Here is a 19,169-nt window from a genome sequence, read left to right as displayed (position 1 = left end):
TACTTGAGTACCTTCGTTCTTCTATACGTTGTGCATAGACCCAGATATATGGGAATGGACGCAAATGGGATGAAACCTCAATCAATGAGCGGGAAAGGCCTTGGCGTAGGTTTGAGATAGTGTAAAGTGTACTTATACATCCCTTTCAAACAGGACGATACGAGTGTCAACGTTCTGGTCCGGACAAGGCACCAATGGACGTCCAGTACATAGCAGGGCTCTTGCTCATGATCGAAGGAACAGTGTGTATCATACAAAAGCAAGTTGTGCAAAAAGTGAAGTCATGAAACGGGGCTCAAAAAGATTGGATGACCCCCTTGTAACGAGAGCGTGACATATTCTCCGAGCGCGATCGGATTCCCCGTCGATAGTACAAACTGGATGGAAAAGCACAAACACAGATATGCATGCATCATCTACAAGTATATGACATATTGACCGATCCGCAGCCCAATCATTACTTCTTCAACTTCCTCCTCAATGCACTTCCCTCCTCTTGTGGCCTGCTAATTTGGCTGTAGAAGTCGAGGTCGCTGAGCTGGTCTTCGACGTCGAAGAGGTGCTCTTGGCCTGTAAAGTGCTTTTCGCAGATGATGTCGGTGCTTTAGAGGTAGCTGAAGAGGTTCTAGCAGTACTAGTGGCCTTTGCCGCTGACGAAGTCGCCTTGGAAGTCGAGCTCGCTTTAGATGTCGAGCTTATCTTGGACGTTGAAGAAGATGAGGAGGCAGCTTTGGACACTGAATTTCCTGATTTCTGATATATCGTCAACAACGAGGAACCACCACAATACCCTGCCGAGTAATCTAATCCATTACAGGGCATGTTACATGCAAGATTGTTGTTGATTGCTGACAAAGTTGTCTTGGTAGTCGTGTTACCGCAGTAGCACTCTGGCACAATGAAGAATAATCAGTATAATACATCCGCAGAATAAGATTGGATTGTGAAATCTACAGTGCTCACCTACAGACCATTCCACACCTGCCAGACTGAATCCCTTAGATGAACAGAAATTTATACATTTCGTGGGTGTCATCGTCTGATCAGTCATCGATGCTCCCGTCAATGCTCGGGATCCTTTGGGTTCAGCCAGACAACCAAGCTTTGTCCATCCGGCGGGCACTTGAAAATCATCCGAGTCACTTAAACGTTTTGTGGGTTACTAGGACGAGCACTCACCTGGTATTGTGGACGTGGTGAATGTAGCAGTCTCTTTGTAATTTGGATCAGGTTTCTTAGCTCCATTCCTGCCCCATGCTGGGTTATCCCCTGGTAATTTTGCAATTGGGTTGTTGGTACCGATGTCCTAACAAAGTAAAGCACAACAAATCATTACCTCCTCTTCCATCCTGTTCGATACAGTCTCATTATATAGTGTACAGTAAACGCATTTGACTCACCTCATTCACAATCTGGAACCCTTCATCAGGTCTACAAGCTGACCCATTCGTGGTCATAAGCGGTTTCAGGGGCGGACAGTTCTCCAACGAGAAATCCACCGCACAGGTCTCCCCGTAAGGAAATACCTTAGGTAAGAAACCTTTCGGCCAGCCCATCGTAAAGTCCCCATGTAAGGAGTAACCGACATCATCCCCCGTGGCCCATACCCTTGCTCCGTCTTTGTAGGTGAATCGATCGGTGAAATGGAATTCGTAAAATACACTCAGAATCCTCTTTGGATGACTTGCCGGGCAGGGTCCACCCGAATTATATCCTTGAGATAAGGGGTAGTGTACATGAGCGGAATTAGGTAACCAGTTGTTCACTCCGTCCCAGCAATTAGGGAAGAAGACTTGAGCTCGACTACAAACGAAGCAAAAATGTATCAATGTACTGTACCGTATGGTAATTCTTGGGAGGGGTCAACGACTTACAGGTCACTTGGACAACTTTGTTTAGGGAATTCGCCAGTTTCCGGCGCACCGTTTACTCCCAAACAGACATATGAAATGGCTTTGTCGGCGTAGTTGGAAGCGTTGTATGTTGTTCTCGAGGGATTACCAGCTACCATCCGGAATCCAGGTGGGAAATCGTATACCTGTTCGTTCTGACTTCCACTTTGGGCTAAATCAGAAGGTGTTGATGAAGAGCAAGTGAAGCAACATACCGTCTCATCTGATCGCTCACAATAAGTCAGCTAATTGATACCCGAGATGCGACAGTTAGAGATTGAATCGCTCACGAGATAATAAGTGTTAGCCCTGTTCATCTTGACCAGATCAAACTTCCCATCATCCCTCTTCCTGTATAATTGAGGTATCCAATAATTCGAATGATCAATAGCTATATTGGCGGTGGTACATCTGAGTGAGATCACACACATCAGCTAATTCAATTTCATTCTAGCATGAACCAACTTACTTTCCCGCTATCGAGTTATCGTATGTGTAAGTCGGTTTGAACGACGATGATCCCACAATCGAATGAACTGAGTTGTACCACCCCATGATAAGTTCAGCCCGATCCAGTTGTAATTCAGAGTTACTCACCATGCGAAGATATTCCTCCAGGGGAAATGACAGGATCAATACGACTGGTTATGATATCTGGACCGTGTTGAATAACGAAGAAGCTATATCAAATACAAGAGCAAGATCAGTGTTTTTTCTCTACCACCTTTCAGTCGAGATGGAGCTAGAGTACTTACGGGTCTGTCCATGCAATCACTTGATTCGTAGATAGTGCCAACACCGACAGTGAGAGTAAAGCGGAAGACAACATCGTCGTATGAAACAAGGTGGTTAGTCACCTATTTACGATCTATCGCTTTCAGAGAATGAAGTCCTCCTAAGTCCAGTCCAAAGGCCAGAGAAATAAATCTGTAGATAAGTACAGTCGAAACGAGAAGATAGAAAGCTTGATAAATTGAGAACGATCAACCTAATTCATACAATAGATTCATTCCTTCCATTATGCAGCTACATATAGTCTTATCCATTCGAAATCTGGCAATCCCTTTCGAATTCAGGATCCCACTCGAAAAGTAAGACAAAGATCGACAAGATGAGCGGAAACGAAAAAAGAATACGCGTGGTGAAGATACTTCAGTAACGGTTTAACGTCATTTACGTTAATACGCGTGACGCAATGCTAAGAGCAAGAGGGAAATTATGAAACTTCAAGTATAGGTACAGTACAGTACTGTATCCACTTGTTCGGTAGCAGCAACAATGAGAGAGAAAAGAGATTCATCACGACATGATAAGTAACCAAACATCAACTAATGAATATTCGCTAATTTCATCTTTCTCATCTAGATCAAGAAGTCAAAGAAAGAAAGGGGTATATATATATGAATAATTCGTATCAGGAAATGAAGCAAGTGACTAATCGTAAGAAAGATCGGTAGATAAAAACAATGAGAAAGTCTTATCGTCATATTTTGAATTGTCCATGAGAATGAGATTATTTTTAATTCGTTTTTTTATAATGGTTTTCTTTATCCGACCTATGCTATATAGAGAATGAAATTGACATAATTCGTGTGTATGTTCATGCTATGCGAGGGTTCTTAGAGGATGAGTTGTAAGATTCTTAAGGGATTGTCGGGCTTGTTGGTTGATGTCAAATCCATTAGATGACAGCGCCGAATGGTACGTCGCTCGGTTTGAGGCCGATGACGCCCTTGAACAGCAGAGGAAGTACTATCAAAGCTACGAAGATAGCCTGGATGAGGACATATACGATTGAGTCTATATTATCGTTAATGTCAGCATATATGCCGCATGGGTCAAGTTGGCAGGACATCGTTACTCACAAGTGAACACAATCTTTCTTCTCTGACTCCTTTGTCTGAAACTGTAAATAGGAGGTCTGATCTGTTGCGAGGGAGCCAACCAGAACAACATCGTAGCGTGTAAACGATCGAAATAAGGTATCAACATTGGTGGAGTCAAGAGGAACAACAGCAAGTGACAAGCAATAAAATCGGCAGAGTATAAACCCATTTCGATCGTCTTGACCACAAACTCTCTTGCAGGTTGAGATAAAGCGTGCGAACCTAAGCCTCTGTTGAACCATACACCAGTCCACCATGCTCTGTTGGTTTCATCGTGCTTGAATTCTCTTGAAAGGAAGACGGCAATGAGGATCTTGAAGATACACCTTTGCACTGAGATCACAGCAATAATACCCAATACGGCATGCGAGGTATCCCATAATTCTAAGAACCACAGGAACTCGAAGAACGCAACCATACCAACGACAGCACCGAAGTGAGCAATGGCAGCCATGGTAGCTCCGAATTGGTTGGTGTAAGAGTTCAAGCATGGTCCGAGGAAGACTGAGATCAAGAATAAGGTGATCAAAAATGCCATGTTCCATACGATCGGTCCAAGGGCGATGATGGCGATTCGTAATAGACCAGGTTGAGTTTTTCCATCGACAGTGAATGACTTGACGAAGAGGTAACAGATGACGAAGAGGATGGCGACGCAGATCGGACCGATGATTTCACCAACAACAATAGCTTTCCAAGGTGCTCTGGGTGTATCTGAGGAGAGTTTCTCAGATGGCAAACCAAGTCTCTTCCTCTTGAAACCGGTAATTCGGGTTCTTGACAATCGGCAGTATCCGACCCATGAGTTGGCGTGTGTTCGGGAGTTACCTCTAGACATCCATCGAAGGAATTCTCGGTAATCGATGATAAAGTCGGAATAGGAGAATTGATGCGGGTTGAACAAGAATGGAGCGACACAGAGACCAACGACGGTGATCCAGAAGTAGATCAGGTGAGGGACGAACACGGACAAGGTGACGTATAACAACAATACCAATGTTCGAAGACCAAGGTAGATCGAAGGGCCAGCGAATCGAGAGCTGGATGAATAGTCAGCATAAGCTTGACGGGTCACAACCTGACAACTCACTATAAGATACTGAAAGAGATACGCGTAGTAGCGAAACCTCGACCAGTGGCGATATATCTCGCACCACCGAAAGTCAAGTTATTCAAGATCGAGTGCATGTAAATCTGAGTGGAGAACACTTCGAATACCGGTGAGAGGGATAAGAAGTGCTTGCATAGACGTAAGATGGCTCGACCAGCACCTCGTTCGGTAAGTTCTGTATACACTCTATAAGCTCGAGATCTTTGTCTCCGTGAGGCAGATTTACTCACCCTGCACGAAAAGAGGGACGAAAGCGACCCAGAACACGATGAAAATCGAGATGATACATCGTTTGATCCATCTGAACACAGGTTGGAGGTTGTAACAACCACTTTGACCAGGTAAAATATCACCGGCAGCACTGTATTTACAGACAACCAATTGTTTGTTCAAGGTACCGAGGAAGACGAGGGCCAGCATGAACACTTGAACGGAACACATGACGAGCTGCAATCAATCAAAAGTCAGTATTGGTCTTGTATCAGAAAAGGGGGAACGCACGATATTGTTGATATGGAAACCTGGATGACCGTAGTAGAAAGTCAAGAATCTATCGATTGGCAATTGGGTACCCAAATAATAATATTCTCTCGAAAGCATCTGTTCACCCATACCAGTCCCGATCTTAGTTTGGAAATTCAAAATAGTACCGAAACCTAAATCTCTTCCTTTACCACATTGGTAGTACTCTGAATGCTTGATCCTACCACCTCGTCCGAAAGCCATCATACCAGCGTAGATATCTTCGTTCAAGTGTAATCCTTTTTGAGCCTTTGAAACACCACCTCGAGTATTCATGTAGATCGCGTTGAGGAAATCGGGATGTCCATAATGCAATTTACCTCCGATGTATGACAATGACCTAGCAGCGAGAGTACCGAACGTCTGTTCTTTACCGGCAGCGATATCACCTAAAATACCAATGTTTTCAGAGAAGATATATTCTCTGGCACCTAAAATTGCAACAGGGAATTTCTCGAATTGCTGATGACCGTTTTGGGCATAAGGAGATTGGTTGGACACCCTGAACTCCTCAAATTCACCTAGAACGTTTCTGATCTTGAGACATTCTTCCAAATAGTTATCCTGGTTCGCATCGATGAGTTGCAAGTATTCACCTCGGTAGAAGACAATGGCGTGATTCTGGTTATCCGATTTACCGTCACCTAAGATTGGGTTACCGGGTAACTCAATTCTGAACTTGGGTCTTCTTCTACCGTTAGGCAAGATCTCAGAGTGTCCGTCAACCAAAGCAGAGAAAATCCTCGATTCGCCACCGTCCTTTCTAGGTGGTTCTTCATCTAAGTAAGCGATTTGCAAATCAGGGTAGGCTCGGAGCAGGAATTCGGCATTTTCATGTTCTTCCTTGTTGAATTTCGAGTATCTTTGCATGGAAACGACAAATTTGAACTTTCTTCGCGCCATTCGTTCGAGTTCTCGTTCAAGTTGATCAGTGTTACCTCCGAACAATTGCACAACTTCAGGATTCTCGACTCGGTAGAGCAACTTGATAGCTTTGGAGTAGTTCATGAAACCAGAGACCGTTCGGTAAAGAGTTTGAGCACGAAGCGAAGCCCAGATTCGAGTTCGCAGGGTGTATTCAGGAGCAGCAGACTTGAAACCGATGGTGTAGAATGGGATATCATCGGCCTTCTTCGCTTCAGCCTTCTCGTCATTACCGAAGGGGTTACCACCGTTGAACATATTGGATTCTTCAGCCAAGATCTTGGTATCTCTGACGAAGTTGTCCCATTCGATAGGATGGAGTTGTTTGAGGTATTCTAACAAGGTGACTCGGGTATTCTGATCTTCCTCTCTGATAATCTCCCTAAGTGATAACAAGATCTTCTCTGAGTAGTGAGGTACAAGGACGGTGAATGTTGGCATAGCCTCAACTGGGATTGGTTCAGGGATAGCAGTGGTAAGCGACTGAGCGAAGAAAGAGATTCGTCGTTCGGCTTCGGATCCTTTGGGGAAGAACTCGGTCTTTACACCTTTATCACCTTGCGAGATGAAGAATGCTGGAGCTCGGAGGGTTCGTTTGCCAGGTTGATCGGATTGAACTTGGTGGTACAGTAACTTCTGGACGTGTTCGATGGACAAGAGATGTTCTCGATACATGGAGATGATGACGGCGTTCCAAACTTGGGATACGAGTACCTGATATAGCAAGTTAGCTGCTACCCTCACCAACACATATACAACTCACCTTTGGCTTATACTTCACTTCCATATCGGCAGTAGCCAAAATCTTTGCGTAAATCCTCTTGGGCAATCTAGCGAAAATATCGGCCCATGGTGTCCAGATGGACATACCAATTGCGAAACTTCTTGCGATAGAGAAGACGGTGTTCCAGATGACGTACCAAAGGAAAGTATCCAAGAAAAACAGAGTCAAGTCCATGACAAACATGACCGTCAAGGCAAAGGCGGGTTGGTTCGTACATAATCCAGTACCTAGATATTTGTCGTGACAGTTTTGCACTTTCATTCCAACCATTACCTTGATGGGATCTCGGAAGGATAACGTCAAGAAGAAGTATGATTCAGTGAATTTACAACCGAAAATGAGGAACCAGAGCAAGAACGAAGCGAATCGATTGTTCCTTGGTAGCTTGGGGTACGACGCAGTGAACGTTTGATTGGCCAAGTACTTTCTTGATTTACCAGCGACTCTGTCACCGAACATTCGGCCAGAAGGTAAAGTAGCGAATGCAGCAGTGGCTACGACGGATACGAAGAACTGAACGATACCGAGAATCAACGACACTTGACCTGTTTGATTCCAGAAGGCGATGTAAATAGTGGGAGCTCCGGTGATACCGAGGATGATCAAAAGGAATATCAATCGTCGAGTCAAGTGAGAAGTATTGTTCCAAGTCGTAGGGATGTAAGAGAATTCAGCGAGGGTAGCGGCAATCATGATAATCGAAGCAACAGCACCACCCAACGCAGTGACGGACCATGCCATGGGAGTGGTAGCTTTCGTTGAACCTGTTTGGGCGTAGATGGAAGGAGCGTTGTAAGCAGTGTAGAACCAGAAGACGGAGATGTGCAGAACCCAGATACGATTGAAGTTGACGAGCAAGTGGAAGAAGGATCGTTTTTCGAGATAAGTCTTGAAGAATACCTTGTTCCAATCGATCCTGTCAAATTTCATGAATCGTTGAGCAGGAGGGATATCGACGAGACGGGTCTACGCGTGATTGTTAGCTATTAGCAGGAAATGCAAATCACTCAGCTCACCTTATCATTCAAGACAATCCTGCTGACACCCTCAGGGTACCAGAACAATTGGTTGACATCGTCGTAACCAATAGTCTTATCGTGATCGTTCTCCCTTTTCAAGAATCTTCCATCCACCACTTCGTACCCTTGATCTCGCAGGAACTTGTAGATAGGCTTGACGACAGCTCGCAGGTACAATCCTTCTGGGACAGCCTCAACTCTGTTCTGACATTCGGGTGATCGGTAATAATCGTCCGCGCATTTGAAGATGAAACATAGACATTCAGGCATGAACCTGACCTGAGCAGCCTCACCCCAACAGAGCAAGTACAGAGCGACTTGACGGAGTCGGTCATACTGAGACATGTTGTTCATAGCCGTTCTCCATCGGTTGGTAGCTGAATCAAGGGATTTTTCCTGGGCGGTAGCAGGTGCCTGTTTCCCCTTTGGGCCTTTACCTCGTCTAGCTACCGATCTGACTCTGGATAAACCTGGATTTTGCACTGCACCGATAGCATCGTCCAAGTCGAGTTGAGAGGCGAAGTACCATTTCCTGTAATTGGCATGTTCACCACCGATGTAATCGGCATGTAAAGTGAGAAGAGCTTGATTAGGTGACATTCTGGATGCCCGGGAATCTAACTGGATCATCAAGAAGTCGTAAACGTTTCGTGAAGAGTCTTTCTGGAAACCGAATTTGTTGGCCAAGTCGATCAACACATCTTCGATCTCTTCTTTGGACAATGGGATGTTTGCCTCTTGGGTCCAAGCGGGCTAAATGATATATCAGCGGGAGTATCACATAATGAAGGAATTGTGGATATTCACATAAGGTTCCCTGGGTCGATGACCATCTCTACTACCCTCTGTGAAAGTAGGTGTGGAAGCTCTGGATGGGACGTAACCTGGTTGACCGTGGTATTCTGATGAGTTGTAGTAACCATCTGAACAAAAGTGATTAGTCCATGCTGTGTATATGTGTATGTATCGACGCGATCACCCACCATTCCCACTGTATCCACTGTCACTCGCCCATGTCTCCACAGCTCTACCACCACCTTCCATTCTACCTCTCATCTCCGCTTCGGTATCGAAAACGGGTGCATACTGTCCTCCTTGACCTGGAGGAGCTACACCCGCACCTGGGATATTGACCGCATCCGGATGAGTGTAACCCCCTGCGTGATGGGCATTGTCGTATGGTAATTGCTGAGTGTTGAATGGATCGGATGAGCCAGAGGAATAAGAAGATGGTTGATGTTTGGGACCGGGAGGTGCGTTAGGGTATGACATTATTGATGAAAGCTAAAAAAATGACGTTAAGTGAGCGGGTAGCTTTAGGTAGATGTTGAGTTACAGGGGCTGTGCGTGTCGGACACGATTATAATCAAAAGCTACGTCCTGCGATGCTGATGATAGTATAAAGAAGATGGCAAGAGGATAGAATGAAGATGAATGAGATATCTAAGATGGAGTGTAAGATAGCTTGGACCGCCAAGAGGACTAAGCCTTTATGTTGGATTATAGGATGTCTATCGATTGATTTGGGTTATCGTTCACTCACCTACAAATTTGGGAGAAAAAGAACAGAAACACTACTTGACTACACAACACCTTGACTACCTTCTCACAGCTTCTCTCTGAAACGATCTGTCTGTTGATAAATTGTCCTATGTCGTTAAGATAGAGAGATATGGAGAGAGATATGAACGATCTATCTTTTTGCCGTTCCTTTGATATCCTTTCTTTGCTTTCCCGTCTTTTGTTGATCGTCCCTATCGTGGTATCACCACTATGGTATGGGTGATGATCGAGACGTGTCTGTCTGTGTGTCGTCGAGACGTAAAGAGAGTCTAGTGAGTACGAATGAAGTATAGGAAAGAAGAAAGAGTGGAATGAAGATGAGTTTGCAAAGGGAGTTTGAAGAATGAATGAAAAGTTGTATGGTGTATGGTGTATGGTGTATGGTGTATGGTGGTGGTATGGTGTATGGTTGTTTGTCAGGTAAATACGCGTGTAAGCTTTGCTGCAGGTGAAAAAGGGAAAGGGGTGAGAGGGAATGGGAATTACAAAGGATAAAAGCAAACCATTACCACATCAGGACCCTGAAACTAACACAGTCGATACACTCAATACAAATCCATTCCCGCCTGAGCTGGTCCACTTGTGTTATTGCATTACAACACATTCCTAATCACCATTACAAAAGACTGCGGCTCAAATACCAAACATCCAGCACATATGCTGTGCTTGGTTAGAAGGCATAACCAATCGGAGAAACTGCAGTTAATGCACCCATAATCACATGCATAACCTTCTTTCATCCGTCCCGTACTCGCAGCTGAGCTGTTTTGGGTATCTGGTCAATAGTGGATACTCGAGAGGAAGACATCTGCAGATAAATAAACGATATAAACAAGTGTCGAATCTGCAACGTCATCGGCGTAAGGGGCTGTGTCCTTTTTGGTTGCAGCTCAGGCCTCGTTTTCCACTAGGTGTGCAGTTAAAGGTGATCGGTGTTTGAGGTCAAGCACTGTGTACTTGTGGCACTTCGCCACATGGCACATCAGGAAACGCGGTGATCTCCACTTCCATGTTCATTGTCACGCGTCTGATGTTACGTTGATCAGCCAGATTAAAGAATTCACAATAACAATGTCAATGTCTTCGACACTAAAAGCTAAATAAGTATGGCCCTAGTAGCAGCCCTCAACGACTGGAACCTCCCATCGACATCTGCTCAAGGTGCAAGGCAATATGAACAGCTAGCTCATGTATGTTGTGTCCCACCTTGTCATACTAAATGATTTGATTTGATTTGACGCTTCTCATCCGTTGTAGGCGTTGAGAGTTGCTGGGAATTACCTCTATCCGAAAGATGTGACATCTTCGAGATCAGCAGTGAAGCCAAGTAAGTTCTGACTTGCAGGACCAACTCAACGGAAGAAGCTGATATTCGGTGCTAGTCGAAACTCCAGATGTGACGACAGCTTTCCAAATTGCCTTAAGGGATGGTAGGAGTTCATCGTTATATTCTGAATTCTTGGGTAAGCTGCTCAGTGCTGTCATTTCTATAGAAAGTCCAATCGTAGTCAAGCTTATGTCGGACTTGTGTGTCCTCAGACGCTGTTGAATCACGCTTCTATCTTATCATACGTGATGTTCAAAGGTATATCGATCATCTGACCTTAGTTGAGGAGGAGGACGACCAAGTTGGACCAGTGATGATTGAGATGCTAGAGAGGTTGGCAGTCTGGCAGAGAGCTTGGGGCGTACCATTGAGGGCTTTCCACGAGTGAGTATGGTTAAGTCTGATCCCTCCGAGTGCTTTGTATACCGTCGATCAATACATATCCATACTACTGTGTTATATCTAAGATATCTAGCTGATGTCCATTTACGTTCGTTCATACCTACAGCCCAAAACTTATAGGCACATTCACCCAGGTATTCCATTCCCTCCTCCATTCCACCCTATCTCCCTTATTTCCAAAATACCTCTTATCATTCTTATCCGAGTCACTCGCATCCCTTCCCTCTCATTTACTTGATCCCCCAACTATGCCTCAGCTATTCCAAAGCGTTCCAGTAAACTACCACAAAGTTCCACCACCCTCGCCCCATCTATCCAGACTGGGTATATTCCCTAGATATTCCGGTACACTGAGTAAAGTAGCTTATAAGGAAATTGAGAAGATTGCAAGGGAAGAGGCGGAGAAGGGATGGGATACCAGACGATTAACCAGGGCCAGACAGAGAGTTGGGGATGGAGTTGCTAATTGGTTGAGCGGGATGTTCGAGGGTGAGTAAGGCGTCCTTTCGTCTCGATGCCATAGGATAATCAGATGGGACAATCTTGGAGGATGACACAAGGGGAAAGATCGAATTCATTAAGGATGCGATGTATCGTCAACCCAAATTTGAAGTGTGCTGATCTCTATATGTCAAATCGCAGGGAACGAATCCGCTCAAGCTGCTCTCAGACCGATGTTCTCCAGGTTTGATTACTATCTTTGCAAATGCTTCTTCGATATCAGGTGAGCTGCGTGTGTCAAGGTTTTCACTGACAACAGCTGATCTCTTGATTTCCAGGACCGATGAACTGTTCGATATAATTGTTGATTTCCCTGACTCTATGGCTGCATTGGAAGATCTCAAGGTATGGTGTCAGCTGCTTTTCTCTCCGTCCTCAAGCTGATAGCCTCATGTACAGGAATGCTTGTTCAAAGTTGACCAACGACTTGAACTAGTCAATAAGCTTAACGCAGCGTACGTATCATCCTATACAGCTTGACGAGCAAATTTGACGCGAAACGAATGAATCTGACAGATCAATCACTTGTATATGTATATAGCAACTTGAAACGTCTTTTACATCCTGGAGCAGAGACCAAACTAGTATTATCAATATACATATCTACTATCCGATCGTTAAGGATATTAGATCCACAAGGCGTATTGTTACATAAAGTAGCTACTCCCATCCGAAAACATCTAAGAGAACGATCAGATACGACCAAATGTATTGTCAGTGCGTTAGTAGAAGGTGAAGAGCTGGGCGACGAAAATGAGAATGCAGGATTGATAAGGGATGGTGCTGAAGATGGAATGGAAATAGAAGATTGGTCAGATCCGAAATGGGATCCCGAGCCTGTTGATGCTGCTCCAGGTGGGTTAGACGTTATTCCCTTCGGATTTTGGTCTAGATACTATTATCCGTCAAAGGAAGGTTGGGTTTTACCCGAGGCGCATTCCATGACCAGGAACTGTGCATGCTGATTTATCTTTCGATGACAACAGAATTCAGATCAGGTAAAGCAGGTGATATCGTCTCGACACTCGTTAGTATATACCAAACTCGGGAGGTTATCGTCAAAGAACTCCAAGTATTGTTGGCGACCAGATTGTTAGCTGTGAGAGATTACGATGCGGTGAAAGAGGTGAGCCAAATGCCCTTAAAATGGTATTGCAATATGCTAATGGCAGAAACGGGGTAGATCCGAATTATCGAATTATTGAAATTACGATTCGGTGAACAAGCTCTACAGATCTGCGATGTCATGTTGAAAGATATGGCGGATTCGAAGAGGATAGATGATCATGTTCAGGGTGATATCAAGGTGAGCTAATTGTTTCTCTTTTCTATCCCAAAAGTAGATCACATAGCTTATATGATTGTATATTGCTTAGTCAACTGTTCATCCTTTGGTCATATCCAAGATGTTCTGGCCGAACGTACCTGGAACATCTTTATGTCTACCATCAAAATTACTTAAGTGAGTCACCCTCCGTCCAGACTGCTCGTCAACGCCATCGGCCATTCATCTATCATCTTTTCTCCTCGATCACAGACTTATCACCGTGATCATCAAGGATCATACATACTGACCTTACATCTTGTTCAGAGCTCAACAAGAATACGAATCCGCTTTCCATCATTTCAAACCCGACAAACACCTTCGATTCCTCCAATCTCTCGGTACAGTGCATATGTCCATCGAGCTGGAAGATCGTGTGGTCGAAGTTGAAGCGAACCCCACCCAAGCTTCCATCATTGAATTGTTTGAGGGTCAAGATATATTGACTGTAGGAGAGATCAAGGAGAAATTGAAGATTACTGATAAGTTGATTAAAGATGGGTTGAGGTGGTGGAAGGAAAAGGGTGTGGTGAGAGAGGAAGGAGAAGGGGAGGGCTGGAGGTTGTTGGAGATTGCCGAAGATGAAGAGTAGGTCCAGGACGTAGGATCGGGAGAAGTCATTCGTAGAGAGAGGAGTGTGTCTGAATACTGTCGACTCAAGCCTTCCAGTTGAGATATTACGAATGGATCATGGATGATAACGGATTTAATAATAATTCATGTTACTAATGGCCAACAGCGTTAAATGCCAGTAAGATTGATCATAGTATAGATGTCTGACTGTTTCATTCAAGCCACCCTGACTTAGTAACGATCTTATCTAAGAATGGACTTATCAGTGAGACAGGGATTTATGACGAAGACTAGTTGGAATCATTCATTTAGTCCGAATTGAAATTCCCCAAATATACCTATATGATTCTTACCCAGAACGACTTATCAGTATCTTGCTAATCCGCTGTACCAACGAATAGAAATATGCTGCAGGAAAGATGTACATAAGCACAGGTATATTTAAATGAGGATATCAATCTCTTCCTTTTTCTTTTCTTTTTTAGCTTGCTTCACCCTCTAACTTTGCTCTATCCAATTTACTTTAAATCTCGCTGGTCGAGCATTATAATTACTTATAATACATTTTTCATACTACTATATATAGCTTTATAATACTTAATTTATCAAATCACATTTCAGACTTACTTCCACGCTTAGTTCATTTCAATCTATTTTCAACGACGACCAACGAGACATCATGAAATTCTCAACCACCCCTATCCTCCTTACTTCCCTCGCACTCTCCTCAACAGCGACATTCGGTGCGCCCCTTCCTCCTGTACCCAACTCGAATTTCAACGGTAATGCCGCTTTGGACGTTGGAACAAATTCGAAACTTCGATCACCTAATCCAAATACTGAAGATTATACAGATTCGCCTAGACCCGGAGGAGATTCATCACCTTTACTTGGTATAGGGGTCAATTCCTTGGGATTGAATGTCGATTTAGCCAATTATCGAAATGCGAATGGCCCCGGGAATACAAACGGTGGATTGGGATTGGACGTTAACCTTGGTGGAAGAGGGGGAGGGGGTTTGATAGGTATTGGAGGGATGAAAGGACCAAGTGAGTGAAACATCTACTTCTTCTTCTCCCTCCTGACTCGTCAAGAGAAGCTATTGTATAGTCTACTTGTATTTTACACATCGTTGTTAGATTGGGTATAAGTTGATGCTAAATGTAATACATTCCGTGCACAGACAAAAGACAACTCCCCTCGGTGCCCTCCATTCCCTCGCCCTCCAACCCCCTTATCCCATCCAACGCCGGTCTATCTATCCCCACATCAGTACCTATGATTCCACAAGCTGCCAAATCAGGAGGGGACATCACGGGGTTACCTCAAGGTGTGATTACACAAGCTATCGGTCAATCTGGTAATACCTTAGGTGGAGTGACTGGTCAAGCTACAGGATTACTCGGTGGATTACCCCTAGTAGGTAGTGTGTTAGGTGGTGGTGGTGGTAATCCCATTCAAGGTCTTACAGGCACTGTAGGCGGCTTGACAAACGGTCTACCACTTCAAGGATTGACCGGAACACTTGGTGGATTAACGAATGGATTGCCATTACAAGGATTGACAGGGACCGTTGGAGGTTTGACCAATGGATTACCCATACAGGGATTAGTAGGAGGATTGACTTCTGGTTCGCCACTTCAAGGTATCACTGGAGCAGTCGGCGGTCTGACAAACGGACTTCCTCTTCAAGGTATAACTGGGACAGTCAATGGATTGACCAATGGTCTTCCTATTCAAGGTCTCACCAATACGGTTGGGAGTCTTACCGGTGGACTTCCATTACAAGGTCTGACTGGTACGATCAATGGGTTGACTGCTGGATTACCTCTTCAAGGAGTTACGTCGACAGTCGGAGGATTGACGAAAGGTCTACCTGTACAAGATCTTACGTCCACGGTACAAGGCTTGACTTCCAATGGACCTTTCTCGGGGGTTGTTCAGCCGATCAATGGAGTTGTAGGGTCTTTAGATACTAGCAATCCCACAGGTGTGGTTAATAACCTCTCTCAAGACGTCAATGGTACAGCCGCTGGCTCGACAATATCGTTCAATCCCTCGGATCCAATACCTATTTATTATCCACCGGACAAATACTCAAACTTGCTTCAGACGTATCTACCACTACTGGAACATCTTCAACCACCGCACCAGTGATGAATGGTTTGAGAACCATCGAAGTAGAAGGAAAGATGTATATCATCAATCCACTCGGACAGCTAGTCGGTACTCTCACTTCACCAACTTCGACAGTAGGATTATACAACGACCCATCTCCTTCTTCTACGAGTGATGATGGCAGTGTCAATCAACAGGATAACGGAGATAATAACGATACGGATGGATGGAATAGTCCTTATCCCTCACTACTTCCCCTGGCCTCTCAACCCGATGCTATAGATCTAGTAGCTCAATCGATGAAAGGATATGAACCTCCTAAATCATATCTATCTTCATCTTCATCCACATCCACACCATCCGCAGGGGACGGCGCTATTCAAGATGGAATTGATACCGACACTGAGTCATTATCTCAAGTTATCCCTCAACCTGATAGTACATGGGGACAAATGACCGGATCAAGAATGACTACATCTCTTCCTATCCCCATACCCACCGATCCGATCACCGCTATAGCTACAGCCACGCCAACCTCGGCTATCACTATTACCTCAACTGCTACTGCGACTGCTACACTTACACCTGCTGAAGGATGGGGTGAGTGGGTCACTGGTGTACCGACCGCTTTACCCACCACGTACGGCAACTTGAATGGAGATTGGGATGATGGTGCGGTAGGAAGCGAGATGGTCCCTCAGACTAGTAGTGGGTTGGCTTAGTTGATGTTCCTCTAGAATAAATATATGTAGTTTACGATTATGACTTATGACTCATGATGTATGTATGCATTTTATATGACGGATGCTTAATAGCCAATCGCCACGGGGACTCCAGTTCCAATGTATGTGCACGTACTCTGACTACTCTAATTAGACGCGTTCCTTGTAACATACATACCGGAATGAAAGCATGATCCACTTTTCATGTTCCTTCCCATTTCTCACCCTTCTCATCTTACCTCGCATCACCATCCCACAATGAGAATAACATTCCCCAACCCACTCGGACCACCCATAACGGTAGATACCGCCTACCTCAACTCTCTACGGGGTAACGGACTGATATCGAGTCTTCAACGTCGACCTCATTTCAAATTACTCGCTTTCATATTCCTCGTAGCTTTGTTATTCACCGTCCATCCCCGACCCCCCTTCCCACCTTCCTATGCTGTCGAGTGGAGGCAGGAGGCGAGTCTGCCCCAGATCAAGAATGATATAGGTGTAGGAGAAGGGAAGAACGGAAGATATGTCAAGTGAGTGAAGTCATCATCATCATCACCGAGTGTTGATGTAGGCTGATGATAAGATAGGTTTGATGTACCGAGAGGGACTGGTGAGTATGCCATCTTAATGAGATATGAGCTAGATCTGTTAAGCTTGTTTTAATGAATGTCATCAGGATTCAATCATCAGGTGAGTTGTTTCGTTTCATGCTATCTTATCTGCTAGTGCGTAGCTGATGCTGCAATGCCTGCTATTCAGTTACAAAGGGTATTGTGCGTGCCTTTGACTTTGTCCTGCTACAAGGTCAGAGCGAAGCGCTAACGAGCATGTCGGTTTGCTGGTAGATTACAACATCACTTGGCCGTGTTGGGAAATAGATCATTGGCTTTTGAACCTTACGTAGAGGATGATACGGTGAGTGTCTGCGCAATCTACTCTTTGTTGTCTAATACAGAGGCAGACTATAGCTTATAGATGTTATGTGACTCTAGTACCTCCCATTTGTGGTATCCCACTGGCCATGGCGTTCAGCGAGAATACCTCTTTCAGCCTATATATCAACGGTGATATCTGGATTCGAGAAGTTGTATAAATCGCCTAGAGCTGTACCGTATGTTCCTCCTATATCCATTCACGGAAGAATACTGTATCGTTGCTGATTTAACGTTCAGTGCTCATTACTACCGAAATGTCTGTCCGTCGTACAAAGAACAACTACATAATATACGGAATGATCTCAACCCCGATGGTGATTTACAATTGGTAGCGGATGGTCAATCTAGGATACATCAGATTCAAGTTTTGTTAGCAGGGAGTGAACAGAGTTGTGTTAGGATAACAGGTGAACCATTTGATGATGAGTGAGTCTGGTGTAAACCGATATCAGTGTAAATTTAACTGGCATGGTCTTTCGATGTTCAACAATATTCACTCCGCGATGCTTTTCTGTTCCCTTCGATTATTCGATTGTTCACGTTGACTGACTTATGTTACAGCTTCTTCGACTCGACTGCTTCGCTCGACTTGTACGATACCTTTGTGAAATCCCCCGTGATGAAGCACTTTACCTTCTCTCCCACTGTCCTAGCCATCATAAATCGCGCTTTACACTCCCTCGCACCTGAATCCTTACCTTACGACCTATCCGCCGTGAGCCATTCGACGAGCACCGAGCCGCATAAGACAACTGTATGGAAACATATCTTGGCGATGCATTTGAGGAGGAGTAAGAACTGGGAGGAGGTATGTAATGAGAAAGGTGAACGTGCAGCGTGAGTTGATCTCCCTCTCTCTCTCAGTCCTTTCTGTCATGTCGTGCTTGGTGTGAAGATATCGATGGTTGTACACATGAGATTATTGATACTTGTACTTATCGATCATCGTAGTCCCTTTGTGTCATTCAATAAACTTCCCAAACTCCCAGGAAACGAGAACGTCCCCCCACCTTCTTCAATGGTAGAAGCGACCCGTATGGGATTATACAAAGCGAAATGTCTACCTGCGACTCTCGACATAATAGCCCGTGCGAGACGAATGAGGAAGAACCACCCTTTGTTGAGATCAGTGTATATACTTACAGACGCAGATGATAATTGGATAAACGAAATTAGGATGTGGTTACAATCCGAAGGATGGGATAATGTCTGGATAGGGAAATATGATATATACCCCGAATGGCAGGATAAGGAAGTTGGAGTGGCGGTTGATATGGAGATTGCCAGAAGAGCAGGAGTGTTTGTTGGGAATGGGGTGAGTCAATTCTACCACGCTTATTAGAGGGAGAGGATGTTGACCTTGGATTTACTGTATGGGTGTAGTTCTCAACGACCAGCTCGAATATAGTCTTATTAAGATCAAGAGATGGTGTACATCCTGATTTGACGCAGTTCTGGTAATCATAACTCATTTGTACAAATAAATGAAGTGAATTGAAATTAAAACAGGGAGGATTTGAATTAACTTATGGGATTATCTTGGCCTTTTTATCTCACGTAGTG

General features: G+C 44.5%; 6 protein-coding genes across 6 annotated transcripts; 4 read left to right on the top strand and 2 right to left on the bottom strand.

Annotated features, from left to right (window-relative positions):
* Positions 1-477: 477 nt before the first annotated feature.
* On the bottom strand, positions 478-2,721 carry V865_004658 (uncharacterized protein; the record flags this gene model as incomplete). The annotated part of the gene is made up of 9 exons (XM_066228435.1): positions 478-890; positions 964-1,122; positions 1,180-1,306; positions 1,401-1,803; positions 1,875-2,115; positions 2,161-2,303; positions 2,362-2,428; positions 2,490-2,572; positions 2,648-2,721. 9 exons carry the CDS (start codon positions 2,719-2,721, stop codon positions 478-480), a joined length of 1,710 nt encoding a protein of 569 aa, XP_066084532.1.
* An 852-nt stretch (positions 2,722-3,573) lies between these two features.
* Positions 3,574-9,410, bottom strand: V865_004657 (1,3-beta-glucan synthase component FKS1; the record flags this gene model as incomplete). Its single annotated transcript, XM_066228434.1, has 9 exons — positions 3,574-3,692; positions 3,758-4,818; positions 4,869-5,064; positions 5,120-5,336; positions 5,391-7,049; positions 7,099-8,085; positions 8,136-8,891; positions 8,946-9,061; positions 9,122-9,410. The coding sequence occupies 9 exons, from the start codon at positions 9,408-9,410 to the stop codon at positions 3,574-3,576; spliced, it is 5,400 nt and encodes a 1,799-aa protein (XP_066084531.1).
* A 1,397-nt stretch (positions 9,411-10,807) lies between these two features.
* On the top strand, positions 10,808-13,847 carry V865_004656 (uncharacterized protein; the record flags this gene model as incomplete). Its single annotated transcript, XM_066228433.1, has 13 exons — positions 10,808-10,891; positions 10,959-11,028; positions 11,084-11,164; positions 11,241-11,412; positions 11,537-11,919; positions 12,073-12,154; positions 12,210-12,276; positions 12,331-12,386; positions 12,473-12,786; positions 12,918-13,057; positions 13,115-13,237; positions 13,308-13,393; positions 13,523-13,847. 13 exons carry the CDS (start codon positions 10,808-10,810, stop codon positions 13,845-13,847), a joined length of 1,983 nt encoding a protein of 660 aa, XP_066084530.1.
* Positions 13,848-14,507: 660 nt separating this feature from the next.
* Positions 14,508-15,985, top strand: V865_004655 (uncharacterized protein; the record flags this gene model as incomplete). Its single annotated transcript, XM_066228432.1, has 2 exons — positions 14,508-14,877; positions 15,012-15,985. 2 exons carry the CDS (start codon positions 14,508-14,510, stop codon positions 15,983-15,985), a joined length of 1,344 nt encoding a protein of 447 aa, XP_066084529.1.
* Positions 15,986-16,020: 35 nt separating this feature from the next.
* V865_004654 (uncharacterized protein) lies at positions 16,021-16,668 on the top strand (the record flags this gene model as incomplete). The annotated part of the gene is made up of 1 exon (XM_066228431.1): positions 16,021-16,668. The coding sequence occupies one exon, from the start codon at positions 16,021-16,023 to the stop codon at positions 16,666-16,668; it is 648 nt and encodes a 215-aa protein (XP_066084528.1).
* A 258-nt stretch (positions 16,669-16,926) lies between these two features.
* On the top strand, positions 16,927-19,067 carry V865_004653 (uncharacterized protein; the record flags this gene model as incomplete). The annotated part of the gene is made up of 10 exons (XM_066228430.1): positions 16,927-17,201; positions 17,259-17,281; positions 17,348-17,361; positions 17,431-17,444; positions 17,517-17,586; positions 17,664-17,782; positions 17,844-18,032; positions 18,168-18,443; positions 18,558-18,921; positions 18,990-19,067. 10 exons carry the CDS (start codon positions 16,927-16,929, stop codon positions 19,065-19,067), a joined length of 1,422 nt encoding a protein of 473 aa, XP_066084527.1.
* Between the last annotated feature and the right edge of the window lie 102 nt (positions 19,068-19,169).

This window comes from Kwoniella europaea, chromosome 1, assembly GCF_036810445.1.
Source record: "Kwoniella europaea PYCC6329 chromosome 1, complete sequence".
Classification (NCBI taxonomy): Eukaryota; Fungi; Basidiomycota; class Tremellomycetes; order Tremellales; family Cryptococcaceae; genus Kwoniella; species Kwoniella europaea.
This window is presented reverse-complemented; position numbering and strand designations above follow the sequence as displayed.